The sequence below is a fragment of the Egretta garzetta genome, unplaced genomic scaffold (genome assembly GCF_000687185.1).
Source record: "Egretta garzetta isolate BGI_Z169 unplaced genomic scaffold, ASM68718v1 scaffold259, whole genome shotgun sequence".
Taxonomy (NCBI): domain Eukaryota; kingdom Metazoa; phylum Chordata; class Aves; order Pelecaniformes; family Ardeidae; genus Egretta; species Egretta garzetta.
Genome location: NW_009260770.1, coordinates 4,027,354 through 4,046,593, shown reverse-complemented (window position 1 = coordinate 4,046,593; position 19,240 = coordinate 4,027,354). Strand labels below are relative to the sequence as shown.

Genomic DNA, 19,240 nt, shown 5'->3' with positions numbered 1-19,240 from the left:
CCTGAAATGCCCTCTCCTGCTTTTCCTTTATTCTGTAGCTGAGCGCCCTACTGTTTGGTAGATCAGTGTCTGAGGAGCCGGTTGCTGGTCTTTAGGAAGTTCAAATTGAATCCTATGATTGCACAGTATTCAGGGGAGCGCAGAGCGCGCTAGCGTCCTTCTGTTAGATGGGTGGGGATTAATCAATCATCTCTCGGGCGGAAACCCCCTGGGAATCCAGTGAGAGCTTCGAGGGCTCAGGCCAGCGTGGGACTGATGTCAGACTTTGGTCTGCAGATAGGAGGGAAGAGTGTTTTGCTATTCTTGTGATATGGAGATGACAGACATTTGCACAGAGCAGGGACTGAGCATTTCCCTACCAAATGATGTGATTGAATAACACGCTCTCTCGCTTTTCCAGAAGGGGCTTGGAAGAACTGGTCGGACATGGAAGAGCGAGTTTTGCTTATGGACTAGATCAGCAGCAGCTGGGGCGGACTTTAGAGTTAGCCTCATTAGTTGTTGATCAGAATGTTACTTCCAAGTATAAATCTGATTTAAGTGTTTATCGTCTCTTACTGCCAGATCGCTCTCACTGCTGTCATACCGCTCGCACCGCTTATACAAGTCTCTGGTTGCTGTTGCTTTTGTCACTAGGTTGACCTTACAACTAATCTCTTCTTGGGATCTTCCCTAACATAGGCTTCCAGACGATAGACCTTTCCTTTCCTGAGCTAGACCTTCCCTATGTATCCATTTCCAGATGAAGGGAAGGACCCTTTTGGGGGTTGTGCTTACCCTTGCAGTCTGTCCCACTGGGATTCAGACTCTGCAAGCTCTCGTGAAGCCACTGGCAGCAACTAATAGAAGTAACCTGAAAAAAATTCCTCCGCCCGAAACAGCCCTTACGTTCTCTTGTCCAGAAGTGGAGGTCACCAGGGACACACAGGGTTCCCAGGGGGAACATGCTCCTGTCCCCCCTGATGGCACACACGCCTCTTTCTCTGCATGATCCTTCATACCAGTGGCAGCCACTTTTAGTGAACTCAACACACTTCTCTTTTTGAAGGTCCTTGTCCTTTGGCAGAGCTTACAACAGGGGGATCTGAATAGCTCTGACTGCAGGACCGCAGCTGAGAAGTAGCTCCTCAGAGATATAAACCTGGCCATTGTGTTTTGTGGGGAACTTCTTATCTATACTGCATTTTTCGCTTTTTCTCGTCACTTTGATTTAGTGGCTCACATTTAAGAAGACAGCAGAACTGCGCACGCTGACCATAAAGGTGCAAAACTGGGCCGTTCCCAGTTTGACAGAGCTTTGAACCAACTTTGTCTCCGTTGGCAGCAGCTGTGTCGTGGCTGGCTTATGACGGGTTGCACCTATTAACACCAATGCTGAATTTGGCTCATTTCCAGGGTAGCTGCCATCAGGTGAAATGACATATGTGTTTTCAGTGTAGGGGAACATCAAAGGGAATCGAAGAATAAATTATGACTGCTATTTGTGTAACTGTGAAATCATCTGAGGTTTATTTATTTGCAATACCTGTCTGCTTTTTAAGTTATGCCAAATTATGCACGGATTTTATCCCAGGATAACAGAGTTTTTCTAAATGCAATGTAAGATAATTACACAATAGCTGTCAGCTGATCTTTTAATTTCTATTGCCTGGAGAGTAATCAAGTGACCTTAACTATAGCTGTTATTCTACATATAATATGACGATCTTTTCAAAACCCGGATTTAAAGATTAATCCTTGCACAGATTTAATCCTTGCAACAGTCCTGTGAGGATTACTACGTGAGCAAACTGCAGTCCAGAAATTAGGTGATACAAAAATTGGTGTTAGACTAGAAGTCAACATTCTTCCTTACCACATCCTTGCTTGCATCTGCTGCTTCAGTTTTCTTTCTGAGTTGGGTAGAAATGGAGCTGCAGAGAAATCAAAATCGTGACCTCTCTTGCAGAATAATCTGCTTGTTCTGCTCCAAAGTGGGGTGAGTCTCAGGACATTTTTCTTCCTTTTTCTATGTGTCTGCCTGACCTTTGCAGTTGAACTTTTGGACTCTGCTGACTGTGCAGCCTCTTCAAGGCTCTGCAAGAAAGTCTACATATTTTAGGGGTCGTTTGCATCATAAATATCCAACTGTAGGGAAGAAGAGAAAAATCAGTGTTTCTTTTCTTCATTTAGCAACTTTTTACAACGGTGTGCAAATATCCAGGCACGTATGCACAAACATCCAAGAGTAATGAGGTTTAAAACTCATGGTTTGGAGAAATTTGCATCAGCAGCGTGGGCGCTGGGCCACTTTGTTGCCAGTTATCCCTTTTTGTTTGGGGTACTGCAATGTGCAGCTAATGCGTCATGTGGGAGAGGACAAAGAGAGTTCAATGGAGTCTGAAATTTCAGCTAATCTTTCTGTGGTGACACATTGATGGATAGGAAAGCAACAGTAGGATCATAACGAAACAAAATTACAAAATTTAAAAATTGCCAGAAGAGCTGAAAACACCAGCCTATCTCTAATCTGGGAGCAGCCATCTGACAGCGTACCACCAAGCCAGTATCCTAAGAAACACCTCAAAACTGCAGGATTTTCTACATTAAGGTTATTCTGGTTTCATTTTAAAAAGACTGAAATAGCCAAGTAAAAATGTAAGAGCTAGCGATGATGTTAAAAACTGTAACCCCTTAGGAGACATTATTGCACTTGTTGTACCCAGAATATTGACTCAGGAAAGTGCTGGTTGGGTTTTAGTTTCTGTTTTCATGATCAGTGGTTGAGAAAAAAAGGCTTTTGAATCCGAAGATTTGAATAGAAACATTCAGACTATAAAAGCCTATATGCATTTGCATTCATTGTTAAAATCCAGCCGAAAGGAAAACACCGCTTCTGCAGATTATTCCCGCATTAGACCCCACATAGTTTCTTTCTGTGAAATATATCCAGAAGCGCGGTTCTGCCCAGCGAATGTGTTCATGCAACGGCAGCGGTGGGGACGTCGCTCCCTCCACGCAGCACGCAGGGACACCTGGCATTGCTTCCAATCTCCAACGCTTTTGGTGTTAAAGCATTATTATTCTTAGGAAAATCAGAGTCCCCCCAGCTTCTATGGAGAATACCATTTCTGGAAAAATTTGGGAGGAAGAGCAGTTGGTTCAGAGGAAAGCTTGTCAAAGCTGCTTTTTGAAAACATCTAGTAGAAGTACGATCGGCTGGTAGCCTGGAGTATTTTCAGCAGACTATTTGCAGACAGTAACTGCAAAGTTTTAAAAGTCTCTTCCATTCCCTCAGCCCTTACCCTGGGCTCAGCTCTTTGGCGTTGGCCAGCGAGCATCCTTCCCTTGCAAGTTGATTGTGTGAGTGAATATTTCAGCCCGGGGTCTTAATGAATACGCCTAGCATTCCTTGCGAGAGCTGTACAATCCCACGTGCGAGTTTGCAGAGAGGCTTGCCAGTTAAATTCCCACTTATTATGAAAAGCCACACAGAAGTTAGAGGGCAGAGGAAAGAAAGAAGCGCCTAAAGAGAAGAAAAGCAGGGCCAGAGGAGAGCATGTCATTCAGAGGAGCTGTGTGAAATCTGGCAAGTGTGCATAAATATTGGGGCTGCCCATAATAGGGCTGTGATTCCGCAGTGTGTGCCGAAGTGAGGTCAGTGGGATGCCTTGCGTGACGAACAACGAACCACTCACATCGGGACGCGCAGCCCAACTTCGGAGCCAGAACTGCTGCGAGTACTATGGAGCCACTTTGCCCCATAAAAATAAAAATGGTTATTGAATTTTGGTTGGGGGTTGGGATTTTTTTACTTTTTTAAATTTTTATTAATTTTTGTCTTATTTGGGAGTAGAGAAATTTTTTTACGTCTTAGTAGTGCTGAATGGTGTTCAAAAAACTGCATTTCTAAAGAGAATCCCTGCTGAATCATTTGGAAGGAACGTAGAGCCACTCGTTTCATCTTGCAGTATCTGCAAGTCACTGCTAGAATCATCGCAACAAGTGATACAGAGCGTACATAATGCCGTACGGGAGCCCTGTGACAGAAAGCAAGGTTAAAAAAGTATCTTCCTTAAGCACCCGTCAGAACCAATCATTTGCTATTCCTAAAGTGTGAGTAGTTTTGTTATCTGAAAAGGGGGAGGAGATTTCAGATAAGTGTATGGCTTCTAATAAAATGGATAATTTATGCCTCTTAGAATTTAAGGTTGCAACAAGCTTTCACTTTGGTTTTTATTATATGGGTAGACTATTTGGCTAAAACCTGCCATTTTTATGTTGACAGTTAGGGAAATGAATAGGCAAAGTCTGAAGAGGATTCATCCAAATGAGTGTTTGCTTCCAAGTCATTAAAAATAATTATCTCAATTAGAGTTTTATTTTGCTTAACTCCAGATCTACTTTTGCTTCAAGTTTCTTTGTCTCCTTCTGGGGCACAAACAGCTTTCTCCAGTTTTCCTGTGTAAATGAAAACACGTTGGAACTTCGTACTTGAGCTACGTGCAAAATAAAGAGAAAATAATGAAGCCAGATTAGGAAACTGGGTGTCATTCAGGGGATCTGGGGGGGCCAGGAAGAGCTTTTCTGTCATTGACACTGGTGAGCCAAGTAGCACATGGATGTGTGTGTGTGTAAGGGAGAGGGACGGCGCTGCATGCCTGGCTGCGAGGGTGCTGGCTGATGGAGAAATAGCTTGGAAAGGTGCCTGCTCATGTGCATCTGCACATCTGTGTGAGAGAGCACATGGGGAGAAGGTTTCTAAGTTTCACCAAGATTTTTTTTTTTTTTTTTTTTTTTTTTTAGAGTTTTTATAACTTCATGTCCCTTTTTGCAGATGTGCAAGCATTGAACAGTTAATATGTTTCAGGCTATTTGTGTACACTGCAAACTTTTGCCTGATTATTTTTCTGCTTTTTTTTTCTTTTTCTTTTTTTGGGGGGGGTCTTTTTCAAAGAGATGCTGAGGGCTTTCGCTCCTCGCTTGCAAATCCCAGCATATGGGGTCCAACCTCTCCATCATGCACCGTGTGTAGGAACTTGTGCCAAATGCAGACCATGAGGCTCTCTAAAAAAAAAAAAAAGCCTCAATATACGGCTGTAAGGACAAGGGCACTAAATCTACTTTGCATTTGGAGGCAGAACACTGCAAAAGGTGGGAGAGAAACAGTGTCTGGAGAGGGAGACCTGGTCTTTGCCACACTTTAGAGATTTCTTGGGAGAAAAAGTGGGTGCTCCTCTGTTTCTGTTTATCCAGAGCCTGCCTCAGAGCTCCCTTCAGGGGTCCTGGGAGTCTGGCAAAGTAGAGCAGTGAGGAAAGTAAAAACCAGGGTTGGAAGTGATGGCTTGGTTGAGACCGGCTGCTAATTGCCTGTGGTTTTATTCACTCTCTACCTCCCAGTGTTTTAGGTGTCAAGACTGACACGATCTTAGAAAATAGCTGCCAAAAGGGTGTGGGGACTTTGGGCTTCAAACAACCCCAAAAAAACCCCCCACACCTAGGTTTCTAAGAAAAGAGTAGAAATGCATATTTTGTCCAGATCTGCCACAAAAACTGTGATCACATGAAATTTTCATTGCTAATCAGCAGCTGCATTGGAAGACCAGTCCTATAAGCAGTTTGATTCCCCTTCTTTACCAGTCAGGGGGCAGAGCATGCACCCAGGTAAACACCAGCAGCACACCTGCTTTAGGGCCACGGGGAATTCAAATTATGCAGTTCTTTTGCTGTGGGAGGTCTCAAGTTGTGTCCGGGGAGGTTGCTGCTGGATATGAGGAAAAATTTCTTCACTGAAACGGTTGTCAAGCATTGGAAAGGGCTGCCCAGGGAAGTGGTCGAGTCCCCATCCCTGGGGGTATTTACAAGACGGGCAGCCGAGGTGCTTAGGGACATGGCTTAGTGGTGGGATGGCAGGGTTAGGTTAGTGGTTGGACTTGATGATCTTAAAGGTCTTTTCCAAGCTAAACGATTCTAGGATTCTATGATTCTATTTGTGTCCTTACTCTAAGCACTGACCTGCAGCACCCTTTGAGACAGGGTGGGCCCTCCGCTAAGAAACGTTTTACCTGTGAGGAGCTGCTTTGTCCAGGTGGCTGAGGAGGCAGAAAGAGCGAGCAATGAATGAAGTGGTAGAGAGAAACAGGTTTTGTGTTTTAATTAGAAAAATGGAAAGTGCACGAATTTCCTCATTGTAATAGTTTCTGTCATCTGAGAAATAATGAATGAAAAAAATTGCAGGTCTCTCGCAGTCCTTCCACTGGGCTGTCGTTATTCACTCTAATGCATACATATTATTCATAGTCATTAATCTTCTTCACCCAGGCTGGGATAAAGCTTACTCTGCTGTTAGTTGCCGTGTTTCAGGTCAAAAGCTCATCCACTGATGTTGTTCAGACGTTTCCATTTTGTTATTGCCAGGAAAGTAACAGCCTTTTGGGGAACTCTTGTCCTGACTAGTGGTAGAGAAAGACTATTTAGCTAGATGGTTTCAGGTTTTTCCTTTTTCTTTCCCCTTTTTGTTTTGCTTCTTCGCTAGTCAGAGAAAAGAGGAGAAGGTTTACCATGTCCCCTAACAGATCTGCGCTGGCTGTTTCTTCAGGCTTCGCAAAATAATCCTAGGTTTGTATTCTCACCTGTCAGACTTGCTACAGCTTCAGGATGTGACCTGATCGTGTCCTTCCGTCAGGCATCCCTGCTGCCTTACTTTTAATCACAGCAGAACAGTAGTCATGGGTTAGTGACCACTAAATACCTCCCTGCAGCAATCCCTGTATGCTGTCCAGTGTCCTATGAACTTCTCTTTCAGGGAAGATGAGAGCCTGAGGCCCTAGTCCAGGCCTCACCAAAGTTAATGAAAATGTGAGATTTTTTTGAAAAAATGGTTAAAAAGTGGAGATTGGTGTGATTTTGGCACAGAATCATATGCCACTGTGGGGATCTGGTATTTAGCCATTTGTATATGGTTAAATCCCTGTACTTTATACGCTGATTTATAGTAAAAAAAGAAAAAAAGTGCTCCTTTTTTTTTTGGTCAAGAATTACAATAAAAAGGTACTTCCCCAGAATATTTTCCCAGCCTGCAGTCCCCGGCAGGAGTGTGCCATTGCTGCTTTGCTCTTCCTGAGTGCTTTGCAAAGCTTTCCACATGTGAAGAGGTTCTTTAGAGTAGGCAAATCAAATAAAAAACACGTGAGGATGTTCCTGCTCTGATGTGCTTCAGCATGAGAAGTACCCAGAGATTAGAACGGCTTTGGAGTTACTGTCTAAAAATGTTTTTTTTCAGAAGCTGATTCTCAAATCGTCTTCAGACACCTCTTTTACTAGGCAGCAGCATCAACAAGCTGTGCAAACAGGATCGGTAAGATCTTCCCTGTAATTTATGTGTTTTAGTGCATGGTTACAATTGAGGACATGCTGACTGGCATCCACTTTCAGAGACTTGTAAAGTCGACAGTGGTGCTCACCTTTTTTGTATTTCCTTCTGTATTTGAGAGGGAATGTGTGCAGCAGCACAATCCAGATAGCCGGAGTGGGATTTTTCCACTTCATTGATGACCTGTATATATTCTCTCTGTATATGTTTTACAGCAGGTGTGTAAAAGTACAGAGAAAAGGGCATAATTTTACAGCCTTTGAGACAAAGCCATCAAACCCAAGTGCTGACACTCTTCATTTGTTATCGTAATAATTATCATGATAAAAATACTATGTACAACGTGACTAGGGTTACAAATTCAGTCAGTCGAAAGGTTAGGAAACGGTAGAAGAGAAGTTTCCCAGGCAGCCTGACGCAGTGTAGACACAGTCCCTTCCTGCTTGCTGCCTCAGCTCAGGGCTGGTCATGGCTGTGGAGACTGGAGGGTACAAGGTTTCTTATGCAGAAGAAGCTCCTGAAACCCAGCCCCGGCTGTGTGCCTGCAGCTCATCCAACACAGGGGAATGGAAACGTGGGGTGTTATTGAGCATAATAATGATTGTATTTTTTGGTTTTAAATATGCATCTGTATTGCCGTATTAGGCTCCTACAACTACCTACAATGACCTGAAAGGAGGTTGTAGCGAGGTGGGTGTCGGTGTCTTTTCCCAAGTAACAAGCGATAAGACAAGAGGAAATGGCCTCAAGTTGCACCAGGGGAGGTTTAGACTGGACATTAGGAAAAATTTCTTCACGGAAAGGGTTGCAAGGGTTGTCAAGCATTGAAATGGGCTGCTCAGGGAAGTGGTTGAGTCCCCATCCCTGGAGGTATTTAAAAGACAGGTAGATGTGGTGCTTAGGGACATGGCTTAGTGGTGGACTTGGCAGTGTTAGGTTAATGGTTGGACTTGATGATCTTTTCCAGCCTAAATGATTCTATGGTTCTATGATTCTTGTGCTTGGTTAGATATTAGCAAGAGAATCAGAGAGGAGGACAGCAGGATAAGTTCTCGGAGATGAGAGATCCTCCCCTATCAGGAGTACTTAAGCATAGTCTAAACTGTCAAGAGGAGTGGTGAAAGTTGGAATTTATTAATCAGACTAAACAAAAATGCGGGAATAATATCCAGTGAGGAAAAAAAAAAAAAAGCACGTGTCTGAGCAAAGATGTCCTAACCCATTTTTGTAATATTTAATTCATGTATCAACTTAAAATAAGAGGATGATCCAAGTCCCTTAGCCTTGTATCCTAAAATCAATACCTTGCTTGAATAAAGATTTTTGCCTTGGGTTATTGCTATTGGAGTGGTCTGGACTGGTGAAACCTATCCTTTTGCTGCTTTAAGGAATATAAATGGTTCATCCTCTTTCTCTCTTCTATTCTGTTTTGGGAAAACGGATAAAACATTGTGCTTCATAAGCAAATCTGTATCCAAGCACAGTGCAGCAGTTAGGCCCCAAACAGGATGCGTGTAGAGAGGGGTGAACACCAACAAAGTTGAAGCCACACATTCCTACTTTGGGTAGGTGCTGAGCGCCGCCGGCTCCACAGAAATCAACATCCCGAAGTGCTGAGCCACTGCAGCAGGGAAGCCTGGGGCAGTCAGCTCCTGCACCAAGGGACAGGAAAGCCATCTGCCCTTTCCGCAGCTATAGAGCAGTCCAAGAAGCATTATCTCATCCCACGCTTTCACCCATCTCCCTAGGAGCTGCTCTCAGAGGTCTAAGAGCATGAAGACCCTCTCCCAGGTGTCCTTTCCCCATGTAAGAGCCAGTCTTGCACAATATGCCTTTCATTTTGTGCTTTGGTCTTCAGGGCTGGAGCATCTCTCCGTATGCAGAGGCAGGGACCACAAACCCAGCAAGTGTCCGAGGCAGCTCGTTTAGGCTTCAAAGCAGCAGCAGCATGGGAGAGCGCAGCCCCTGCACACCCACAGTCACCCCAGCTCCCCTCAAGCAATGGGAAGGGATTCCCAGGCAATCACAGCCCAGCCCCAGGAGCAGACAAAATGGTTAAGGATAACCCAAATACCTGCCCAGATCAGGGTATCCTCAGAAATATGCTTCACACCGGAATAATTTGCTGATAATGTCTGTGGCTGCCTTTATAATTTTTCTGGACATTTTGCATTTTGCTGCTTAAAGCACTGTGTTCCCACCTGGGCTTGTCATATTCCTTTCCAACTGCATCTTGTGGAGCTATATCCATCACATAGAGTTTTTCATTTGGTATTTACAGGGTTGCTGCTAACACATCTTTATACTAAGGAAATGTGGCTTTTGCAATTATACTCTGTCCTAACAATTTCCTTCCCTCCTGGCCATTTCCAGCTGCAGTTGGGCTCATAGGTAGCCGGGTACTTTTCTCCCATGACGGTAACTCTTGCCCCACAGAATGTGTTGGGACATCATGCTGCTGCTGCTCCCAGAGCATCATATGCTACAGCTCACCAGCAGGCTGGTGCGTTCCCAAGAGCTGTGTCCCCTTCTTGTCACCTGCGCCTGCCTTGGCCCAGGCTTCACCATTTCTTAATTGCAAGTGCTATGCTCTGGCTTGAATTTCATTCCTATAATTGATGGCCGTGTTCGCTGTAGCAGAATTAACTTTCTTTGTGCTTGAACTGTGACTCCCATGGCTTGCTGAATATGGATGGATGGGGGGTGACCCATCACCTGTTGGTAAACAGTTGTGTGCATTGAATGATGTATAGGGAAGTGTGCTACAGGTAGCAGCTATATGAGGTTCAAAAATGTCACCAGCTACCGGAGTCTGAATTTGCCATCGTTTTGCTCTATTTTTATAAACCCCTTTGTCAGAGTGCAGTGTCCTTAAAATTGTGAAATAATAGATGGGCAACCGAGGATTACAAAGAATATCTGGGACATGTTCGTTGGGGATCATCGCAGTTGGCCTTTAATCTCTCTGCTTCTTTAGAATTTCATTTAATACTTTATAGAAACAGCAAGTTGCTCTAATCCAGGGGAGATTGAATATGCTTGTACTTACGGTTGTCTGCTCAAGGAAAATTTTTCTTTCCATCCCCAATGCAAAAAACAATTCTGTAGCTGTTGATCCAGTAGTATGGAAAGCACAGATGTTGCACAGCTCTGAATATCTTTCTTCATAAAAAGACTTAAAAAAACCCCCAACCCATGTATGTATATATATATATATTTTTTTTTTTAGACTCTGTGAGATTTGCTCTTTACACCTGTACCTTGAACACTACAGAGATTTCAGAGCTGTGGGTTTTCTCCCTCTCTGCAGTAACCTCCTGACCTAGTGGGAGCTTGGGGCTTCACTCAGCTCCCCTCCTCTCCTTTACCAGCACTGTCCAAATCACGGCTCTCCGCTTCGCTCCATCACTGTCAAACTCTCCAGTTTGCTTCTCCAGTGTCCTGATACTGGGGCCACCAGCTATGTAGCATTGCTTTCTAAAGGCTCTTGGTGGCAGAGAATGAGGGGGCTCTATCTCTGCAATTGGAGAGCAGGTATCTATCCCTGTGTGAATTCTGCCTTCTTCATCTTCTGAAAAAGAAAAAAAAAAACACATTTATGCTTAGAATAGATCGCCTGCGCTACAGGAAATGCCAGGCTGCATGTGCATTGATCGGCAGTAAATGCTCTCATATTGTCTTCCTTCAGCAACGTGAACTCCTAATGCCCTCTCTGAGTGCTACCTGGCCTGCAGCCCAATTTCGTAAAGCCAGCCCCGTTAGCAGCTCCCAGCTGAATGGCCTGTGACATGACAGCAGGGCATTCGCTGCGGTCGCTCAGAAAAAAATCTGGGGTTTAAAGCATTTTTTCAGGGAGAAGGAAAGAGGAGGGCAGTTCACCTCCGTTGTCAAGCAGTCCCCGTTTAGAGTTGGGCGAGGCGGCAGTGCCGAGCAGCATGGCGCGGGTGGCGGATGGCCAAGCGGGTACGGCGCGGGTTGTTGCCATGGGTTTGCTTTCTCTAGCAGTCGTCTCGTTTGCAGCAAGAGTCGTCACAAGAGCAAAAAATGGCTTGAAAAAGTCGTAAGAATTGTTTTGTCTTCCCCAGGAGTTTCGCCACCCCTGTTTCGTCCAGAGAGGCAGAGAGGAGAGCCCTGGTTGGCACTGCTGGCCGCGGGGCCGGACGCCGTTTCCCTCTTGGCATGCTGAAGCGTGTCCTGGGCTACAGGCACCAGACGTGTACCATTACGTAGGGTTTTGTGGCCAAGGACGAGTGCTATTGCCGTGGGCAAGCCCTTCCAGGGCAGGTCTGGTTCTGTGTGTATATAGTGCCCTGCGTGATATTGTACCAGATATCACACAGTGTGTATCCATGTGGCATCAGGTACAATATCACACTAACGAGGTAATTACAGGGCTCAGGTGGTGTCAGCGCAGTGCATACCACTCAGATTAGGCCCGGTTCTTGAATGAGCTCTTTCCAAAAGGGGTGCAAGCTGACAGGGCTCACGGCCCCTTTGCAGGGGCCAGGAGTGGGACGGTGCTCGGTGACTGCGGCTCAGCTGATGTAGGGGAATTTGGGGGGCTGCTCCTGCCTCCCACACCAGTGGGGAAGGGAGAGGAGGGCGGGCGGTCCCGGCTAGCACATGCTACCGTGGGCATTATGGGCATAATATGGTGGGAGATGGAGAAGTAGGGGCCTGGCAGCAACCCCCGGCTGCTGGTCAGTGCTGCTGCCTCTCCTGCCTGGATGTGGGGGCCAAGGGGGGAACTCACGCTGTGCCAGTGGAGGGGTGACACGGCTTGGAGGGGCACGTTTGCTCCCAGCACATCAGCATCACAGCTCTGGTGTGGCAGGAGAGGGAGAAGCAGAGCTGTCTGCAGCCATCTACCTGGCTTCCTTCTGGTTTTCTTCACCTGAAATAGGACCAAAAAAAGGAAAGCCTGGTCTCAGTGTGCTATAATTTTCTTTATATATTGTGACTCATGTGATGTAATTCTATTTTTCTATGATTCGAATTCGGATATTTTACGCCTTAACAAAATGGGACAGACAGGGACTTCATTTTAATGAATTTAAGGAGTTATTAAGACAAGTGTTTGGGCAGAAGCACTGCCTAAGACAGTGATACACCTGTTAGAGTTCAGGATCTCAGCTGTCTGTTGCAGGATTTCATTTATTATCTTATAACAATTATTACATGACTGGGCTGTAATTGCTGACCAGTTATTACTATAATGCTTATCAACTAATTATCATATTAATAAATATGATCGTATGGTTTTGGGTCCTCTCATCAGCCTCCACTGACCAAATACTGAGTGAGATGGTGTGTCGTGAGCGGAACGCAGGGCTGGCCTGGCTGTCTCCCACCCGCCTGGGAGCTGCCGTCTCACCTTCCAGGGCTTCGGACCGTGGGCGCAACCCTGCCGCTTCCCTTCCCGTCGCACGCTCCCAGACCTATCACACCACATTATTTGTAAACACCAAGCCAGCTCATATCACGACAGTATCAGTCTGCATGCGAAGGGCACCGGGAAGCCGTGAGAGACAACCGGTGCCGTGTGTTAGCAGCAAGAGGCAGAAGAAAGAGGCTCCTCCAAAGCCCCTATTCATAAGCTTAGCACAATAGAGTAATGCAGCGTTAGGGAAATTTAAGCTGGTGCTGAAAGCTAGTGTGCATGGTTCTTTTTTACTCAAGGGATGGCTTTTATCCTGAACTGTAAGGCTTAGGATATTTCAGACGTGGCTTGCTTTGCTAGGTCATGTGAATGATGAATATCGCAGTATTTAGAGGTTTCTAGTAAATGAAACACACATGGGAATGAATGCAGATATAGATCACTTGCGTCAAACCCAGCTTTATCAGGGCTTGGTGAGATATCTTTTTCAAGGGCCTACAGCAATTGAAAAGCAATTAGAATTTCATTGTATTTTCCAGTTGCATTAACCATCCTGTAGATACATACACGAGTCCACATGGAAAAAGCTGCCGCCATACCTTCACTGCACAGCTGCTGTAGTACAGAAACATGGGATGTCAGCAAAGCAAAACTTCAGTTGGGTACTTGGAATTTGGAGACACTTCAGGCCTTAAGAAAGAATGGAAAGCCCCCCCGTCCTACCACTAAATAAAAGGGATGTTCCTACAGAAATGGGAAATGCTTCCTTTTCACCAACTGGGCAGGTAACAGTACCGGGAAAGGGATTTCAGAAAGCTGCAGCGCGACAGCTGAAAGCTGCCCGTCCTGAAGAAACAGGTCCTGGTCATGTTCCTTCAGTGCTGCGTTTGTTAGAAGAGTTTATTCATTACTGGTTTGAGAGTGACAGAGCTCTGCACGAAGGGTTTTTAATTTACCTACCAGACTGGGCAAGCAGGGGTAGCTCTGAAGCAGTGAGATGAAGGGGAATCACACACCCCCGCAATGTCAGGGCCTGGCAAGTCCAAAGCAACAAAAAGTTGAAGGGGAAACTGCCTGCAGTGTCCAGGGGAGCTGGATTTGTGTGCAAGGGGTTGCCGGAGAAGGAGCACAGAGATCCCCTGCTTTTTTCATCCTCTGGCCGTAACCTTCCCGTGCGGTCCTGCACAGTGGCTGGAAAACGCTTGCAGTGAGGTGTTCCTGAGCAGTGATTAGTGAATGTTGGTTTACACCACTTGTGGTTGAATCCACCTTCTGACCATCTATTACAAGTGGATCTGGTTTTCTTCCGATCCAAGCAGAAGTACCTTAATTTAAATAACTGGCATTTCTTGGGAGAGTAACCGCTATGCAAGATTTGGTCCATTGGCGAGATCTCCCAATGCATCATGTACTGTGGGGCAGAGATTAGGCCTCTCTGGATGTTTTGTTCATTCTTGAACATGAGGGGGCTCAACAGCTAGCAAGAAGTTAGTTCTTATTATGAAATGCCAATGTGCAACTCTGAAACTGTTAGCCTTGCAGATACCGGTAATGTGAAAGCAGTCTGCTTCACCTACTGCTGTATTTAGAGCAAGTGGATTTGGTCACTCATGCATTTTTTTTTTTTTTAAAGTACTGTCAGATCTCTCACAGGCAGTATTTTCTAATGAATGCAAATGAACATTGTGATTATCCATTTCAAAGCAATCGGTAGCGAACCATCATTGAGCACAGAACATTATTTATACAGCTCAGAAACCCCAGTGATGCTCGTGCATAATTCCTCATACATCACGGTGATAGAAATTGCCTTCGGGACCCCAGCCTCTCTGTTTTTGAGTTGCAGACATTGTCACTTCAATGGCTGACTACTTGATTTTGCAGGTTCAGTTTGATGCGCATATGATAGCAAGCCCACGCTTGCCTGCAGATGCCAGACTGCACCCAAAATGACTTGCTCCTCTTAATAGCAGTGAATGAAGTGACAGGCTGGCAGCTCTTAGGGACTCTTGGTTCTCTCTTCTTATTTTCCAAGTCCTTCTCTACTGCCACCTGTTCACAGCTCAGTTCTCATCCTACTCGGCACTTGCCTCAGTATGAAAACTTGGGGCATATCATGTGTTTACATGTATGATTGCTCTTAACTCAAACTTTATTTCCATGTCATGCTCAACCTCTAATTCCAGTGCATTGCCTCCTGCTTGCTGTTCCCTGTGTGGATAGTCTTGCTCCAACTGCTCAGTCTGCAGGACTCTTCTCGGACCTGTTAAAAATGGAATTCACAGAAAGACACAGATTATCTCTTCCTGTCCATGCTAGGCTCCTAGGGAAAGTGAAAATAATTGTGTCTCTTCCTGCTGTTAATACTGTAGTTGCTACATCCAACAATCTTTTGGGGAAGTTTAACTTTTAAAACACCGGGCAATTTACTACCCCCATGTAGTAGCTCTCCTTGGTAGCCGAGATGTATGGCGACAAACTGCAGTGGAACTGTGAAGCTGGAAAATGTCTGGCGAGTAACCTCTTTCCTAAGAGACTGTGTTAACCAAAGGGCTAATAAAATCTCGTTTAACCATCATTGAAAGACTTTTCGGTAGATGGCCAAGCCTGGTTGGTCTCTTGAGTATAAAAAGTAGTATAGAATTGTTCCTTCTAGCATTACTTCATATCAGCTTCTGATGCCAGTCTCCTGTGCATCAAAGAGAAATGCTCCTTTATTGCACCATTTTCAAACATTTAAGCTTGTAATGCGTTCGCAGCGACACTTAGTCCTACTGAAATACCAGCTATATTGGTTGGTGTTTCGTACACACGTGCAGCCTGGTCCCACAGTGGCAAAATGGAGATCTTTCCCGGCTGTCATACAGGGCTTAGGGGCTTTTAGCCAGGCAGTCCCCTGTTGCCGCCCTTGCGTTTCCAGTCCTCCACCGACACGTGGGAGGGAGGTTTCTCCCTGTAATCCACTGGTAGCCCCCAGAGGTAAATATCCCATGCTTTTTCTTACACCGAGGACAGACTCAGCCTGAGGTTGAGTCTCAGCGTTATGGAAATACAGAGCACTCTCCCTGCTGAGCACTGATCAGAAGGTTGTTCTTATGTAAATCCAAACAGGACAGCGTGAAAATGCTTAAAGCAAGGCCCCATCTAGGGCAATACGTTACAAACTTGTTAGACTGGGTCTGTGAAATCCATTTTTACAGCTTCCAGAACCAGATCACTACCTGTCTGTTTCTCAGTGTGTCATCCATGTCTCCTACCTAAATTTTAATTCCCTTCCCCTTACTTTCCAAGTATTACCCTGTATAACTGAGCAAAGGCTTTGTGACTTTCTCTTGCACAGCATAGCCCATGTCTTTATATCCCCTAGCTTCTCAAGTTGGATGTGTCTTAAGTGTAACCTTTTGCTGAAAGGTAAAAGCAAAAGATTTTTAGGATGTGATACAAGCTTTTGCATTTCTAGTGTGCTTGGTAGCTGTTTGCCACAGTCACGCATTGAGGTCCCTACAGGAATTGGTAGACTCATGCCTGACTCTAAGAATCAAATGCAGTAACCAGACAACCTCCTCTTGCTCATGCTGCTCTTGCTTGAAGTCACATGGAAAAGCAGCGAGTGTGAGGGTCAGGGCTATGCCCCGTATCCCTTCAACCGTAGAGACCTGCCTTGCATGCTGGGGCGTGATGCTGCTGACTGGTGACTGCTTTCAGTTACATATCTGTTCCCAGAATAACACCACATTCAAAAAAAAAAAAACCAAAACAAACCAAAAAAGATAAAACGATAACTGTTTATCCTGGCTAAGCTTGTGTAAAGGTTTTCATATGATGTTTTTAGTGCTTGAAGTCTTTTTTCATTAAACCGTTTCAGTATCCAAAAAAACCCCATTTCTCTTACTCAGCTTCATTAGTTATAGGAAATCACTAGCTTAAAGTAGAGAGCAGATTAGCAAAAAATAAACTGTAGTATGTCTTGGGCATATGGTGCCGCATATGAATGGGTTTTAACTACTTAACTGTGTATAACAAAGAGCAGAAGGAGAGATTTGTCTTAGCGAGCAATAATTATAATTTGCAGTAGCTGCATAGCTTAACAGTCAGAAACCACAAAGCCACGGAAAGCTTCTGGTTAGGATTGACGTGGGGTGCGTGCGCCTGTCCCCGGGCTCAGGTCGTGTTTTCTGCCAGCTGACGGCCAGGCATGAGACTGGACTTAGCTAATTAACAGGATGCCGCTCCCTCCTTTCCCTTCCTTTTTGCTGGGCTCATGGTTTGCAGCGCTGGGTTAGCGGGGGTTACAGAGACCAGGATTGAGCCCATCGGACACGGGAAGCGGCACGGGTCCGGGCACGCTGCTCCATCGCACAGGCCAGAGGAGAGGCACGCTGTGGGCAAGCCCATGACAGCCCAGGCTTCGCCTCAGCTGGAAATCGTCCCCCGCAGAGCAGATATAAACAGAAGTAACAAATAAGAGAGGCCACGATGTCAGGGTGATTGCTGGGACTATCAGCCTTCAGGCTCTCGGCACAGACAAATACAGCCTGCTTTGAATTCAAATGACTCCGTAATTTCTAGCTTCTGGCTTTTTTTGCCTAAGATCCATCATTCCCCTCTGATACTTCAACCTACAAAAATCAAATTTATGCCTTTTCTAAACAGACCCAGCTCTAGAACTAGGTCCTGAAACACAAGTCAGTGCAAACACTGGTAACGTCCTGACGGTGCTCCACCTCCTGCTTCTCAGGAAAACCGTCCTTTTCCATTTGGGTGCTGAGAGGTTTCCAAAAACCAAGCGGTGGCGGTGACATAACTTCCATTTCTTAAAAAACCTTCTTATAAACGGATATAAAGATTTGCAAATCTGATTTATAAAGTAAATTCAGAAATACCTGGAGAATTACCTGGTCTTTATCTGGGGTCCTCACTACATTTGCTAGCATGGATTAACTAATAATGTTATGCCATATAGCTTAAACATGTATGCCCTTCCCTTTCTTTGGGGGATTGCTTTCCTCTGAGGCTTCCACAATGTGTTTCACATCCACTGTGAGTAACATTCTTGGACTTCTGCCCTGGATTAATCAAACATAAATCATTGCCCCATGCAGAAAAGAAAGTTTTGCCAAAAATTGTGGTGGTCCAGAGAAGAAAAGAGGGTGGGCTTTTTCCCCTCTGTGAACCCTTAACTATTTTTATTCCTTTTTTTTTTTGTGGGAAATTTTGTGCATTGAAAAAATCACCAACAAAAAAATTAGTCTTGTTTTTTAGTGATTAATATGAAAAAATTAAATCCCTAGCCTCTCAGGAGAATATACTTGCTTTCTTCTCAATTACTTTTATGGTGCTGAGCCCTGCCAAACTTGCAGGCTTTGTTTTTAGCTTGTCAATAACTCAGCGTTGCTTCTATTGCAGAGCTCCCTGAAGAGAAGAGGCAGCAGAGAAATGCACAAAGAAAAAAAGGCATTTACCCAGGTATGGTTTTCAAGAACATGCAACTTGGAGCAAAAGCACATGATGAAACTCCAAATTTCTTTTTACGGGTGTTGACAGGGCCATCAGGCACATTAACTAGAGTGCAATTAGGCCTTAATCTACTGAGACCTCCCAGAGATAACGTAGAAGCAATTTAGGACACAAGTGTGATCTCTAAATTGTGCAGCTTCTCGGGCTCGTTGTGCTTGTATCCATAGATTCAGGCTGCAGGTTTTCTACAAGCAGAGAAAATCACCTTGCCTCACAAAGTAATTGGATTGCAGCTTAGGGACTAACTAAATTTATACCCGGTGCCAAAGATTTTGTGCTAATGAGCATTTTGGCAGGGAAGGCGGTTGACACACTGCAACGACACCTCGCGAGCTCTCGTGTTGCAACCCCGGCTTTGATCATCTCTGGTGTCGGGGTGAGGGGGCACCATGTGAACTTGTGCTCCTCACGGCTGAGGTTCGACATAGAGTCTAAGCTACCCGCTCAGTCACCCCTTGGCCACCAGTTTTATTGAACTCCCGTAGGCTGATCCTTCTCAGGGAAGCAGTCTGTCTGGTTTCCTCTGCTTTTTTTGTGCTGACTGTAGGAGTTAAGGCTTTTCCCAGCACCCGTACGGTTACCGTTTATAGCCGGAGAGATGGGGATAGTGTTTCACTTTGCTGCGAAAGGAGCCAAGAGCAACATCAGGCCTTCCTTAGAGAAAGGTTGCACCTCCCCTGCTGCCCCATTGGCAGGCTGAGCGTACGCAGCTGAGACCCTAGAGGTCTTCTCTGAGTCAATGGAGTCTTAAAATCCATTGATTTGTAATAATAACCATAATAAATCATTACAACATGTTACACTTGAGTGAGTAGGGTGGGCAGACCAGGGGCTCGTGGTGGCTGGGGGCTGCAGCCTGCTTTCCCAGGACACAGAAGACCGAGTGTCCCCACCGAGATCATAGAATCATAGAATCGTCTAGGTTGGAAAAGACCTTTAAGATCATCAAGTCCAACCGTTAACCTAGCACTTCCATCCCACCACTAAACCAT

The 19,240-nt window shown here is 45.2% G+C and overlaps 1 protein-coding gene across 1 annotated transcript in view; it reads left to right on the top strand.

Annotated features, from left to right (window-relative positions):
• Positions 1–19,240, top strand: part of MTCL1 (microtubule crosslinking factor 1) — a 95,128-nt gene that overhangs the window by 28,162 nt on the left and 47,726 nt on the right. The window contains exon 3 of the mRNA XM_035901626.1: positions 18,138–18,197. Coding sequence (XP_035757519.1) covers positions 18,138–18,197 — 60 coding nt within the window. The remainder of the gene's footprint in view (positions 1–18,137; positions 18,198–19,240) is intronic.